The sequence below is a fragment of the Salvelinus sp. IW2-2015 genome, unplaced genomic scaffold (genome assembly GCF_002910315.2).
Source record: "Salvelinus sp. IW2-2015 unplaced genomic scaffold, ASM291031v2 Un_scaffold10021, whole genome shotgun sequence".
NCBI classification, from domain to species: domain Eukaryota; kingdom Metazoa; phylum Chordata; class Actinopteri; order Salmoniformes; family Salmonidae; genus Salvelinus; species Salvelinus sp. IW2-2015.
In genome coordinates this window covers 1-2,013 of record NW_019951279.1, presented here as the reverse complement: position 1 = coordinate 2,013, position 2,013 = coordinate 1, and the positions used below count along the sequence as shown (strand labels likewise).

Below are 2,013 nucleotides of genomic sequence, written 5' to 3'. Positions count from 1 at the left end.
GATTCAAACCGGTAACCCTCCAGTTGCCGACCCACTCCGGACCAGATTTTCTTCCCTGACAGACATAGGATTCAAACCGGTAACCCTCCAGTTGCTGGCGCACTTCTCTAACCTAGTCTAGGCTACCTACCTGGAGGCCTTGTTCTGCTGCAGCCAGGGCTCAGAGTGGAGCCGCTGGGGATGGAACAGCTTCACCACCCCAGGACCGGGGCCTCGAAACAGGTTAGGGTCCCTGGTCGGGGAGCCCGGCTGAGAAGAACCAGAATCAGCAGAACCAGAGATGTTTGTTCCACCACCCTGGTGGTGGTGCTCCCTGAGGCCCAGGAGGGGGCTCCCTGGCTGGGGTGAGGCAGTGGCTGAGGTGCCCTGTGGAGGGGTGCGGAGCTGGATCTCTGAGGGGGACATGCAGCAGGCAGCAGAGCCAGGGGTGCAGTGCAGGCGCTCCTCCAGGTCGGGAGGCGGGGGTACGTTCAGGTACTGCTTGGTCATCTGGCGTCCTGACGGCAGCTTGTCCGTGGTGATGATGATGACCTGTAATAAAGGCCATCAGATGGTTTTTTTTAATGCCACTTCTAGTAGAGGGTGCAAATGGGTGGCCCAAGGAAAGGGTTGCAAAACTCTGGTTACTTTCCCAAAATTCCCAGGTTTTCCAGAAGTCCTGGTTGGAGGATTCCAGGAATCAGAAGGAGATCAGCAGGAAACCTCAAACCAGGATTTCTGGGGAAGTTACCAGAARGTTGCAAACTTTTCCTAGCGGAATCAAACCCACATCCTTACCTCCTTGCCCTTGGCCTTGCAGGCATCCAGTAGGACTCTCAGGGCCTCGTTCTCCCCTGCGTTGACAGCATAGACCAGTGCTGAGAAGCCAGAGTGGTCGTCCAGGCTGGGGTCAGCTCCACTCCCCAGCAGTAGAGAGAGGACCTCTGCCCCCGCCTGTTCCAAACAGGCATGCATCAGGGCCGTCTTACCGGTCTTGTCCTGGATATTTGGGTCGGCTCCGCTCTCCAGCAGGTACCTGTTGATGTAATGTTGATCAATACCTTGTGGAAACACCTGAAGAGGAGGTACAGGGTCTTATGGACACTACGGCAAGCCATTGGTGGCCAATATTAATRATAATATTGGTGCAGGATTTTGCTCCAGCCATAGCACCTGATTTAACTAATTATCCAATCATAGTCTTCAATACAAACTGTGTTAAGTCAGGTGTGTAACTATTTTGGCTGTTTAACTGTATGTAGTAAAAGCATGCACTGGCCCATTTGGACACTCTTGCTCTGCTGAGCGGTGTTCCTACTCGTTAACGTACCGAACCATCTTGTGTTTGGGCACGCTTTGTGCGTCCGTGTGGCGCGTCCTGCACGCCACCATCAGGGGCGTCTCGCCGCGCTCGTTGCTCTCATTGATGTAAGCCCCTCCCTCCAGCAGCAGGCGTGTCAGACGCAGTCGGCTCAGGAACACAGCCTTGAGCAGAGAGTTCCCGTCCGTACGCACCACCATCGCGTCTTCCATGACAGCAGGGTTAAAGGTGAAAGGTCACGCTAATGCAGGTACCTGTACTGTTTCTTATAGGGTCATCTGTAATTTATGTATATGCAATTTGGTCAAGGCCCTGTGGGAATACAAAAGGACAGGTCACTAAATAATCCAGACAACAGTATTTGAGCACAAGATAACCCAGGTCTAAACCTGACACTGATTTGAAAGAAAGACAGAAGGCCCCAGAGGAGCAGAGTTGCCCAACCTTAGTGCACTTTGATGTATTGATACTGTCTTGGACCACACATGATATATTGATACTGTCTTGGACCACACATGATGTATTGACACTGTCTTGGACCACACATGATGTATTGACACTGTCTTGGACCACACATGATGTATTGATACTGTCTTGGACCACACATGATGTATTGACACTGTCTTGGACCACACATGATGTATTGATACTGTCTTGGACCACACATGATGTATTGATACTGTCTTGGACCACACATGATGTATTGATACTGT

General features: G+C 51.6%; 1 protein-coding gene across 1 annotated transcript; it reads right to left on the bottom strand.

Moving 5' to 3' along the window:
* Positions 1 to 130: 130 nt before the first annotated feature.
* Positions 131 to 1,512, bottom strand: LOC112079875 (ankyrin repeat domain-containing protein 34B-like; the record flags this gene model as incomplete). Its single annotated transcript, XM_024145686.1, has 3 exons — positions 1,310 to 1,512; positions 778 to 1,015; positions 131 to 531 (listed from the first exon to the last, which is right to left on the bottom strand). Coding segments are annotated over exons 1-3 (842 nt in total), but the record flags the coding sequence as incomplete, so codon positions are not given.
* Between the last annotated feature and the right edge of the window lie 501 nt (positions 1,513 to 2,013).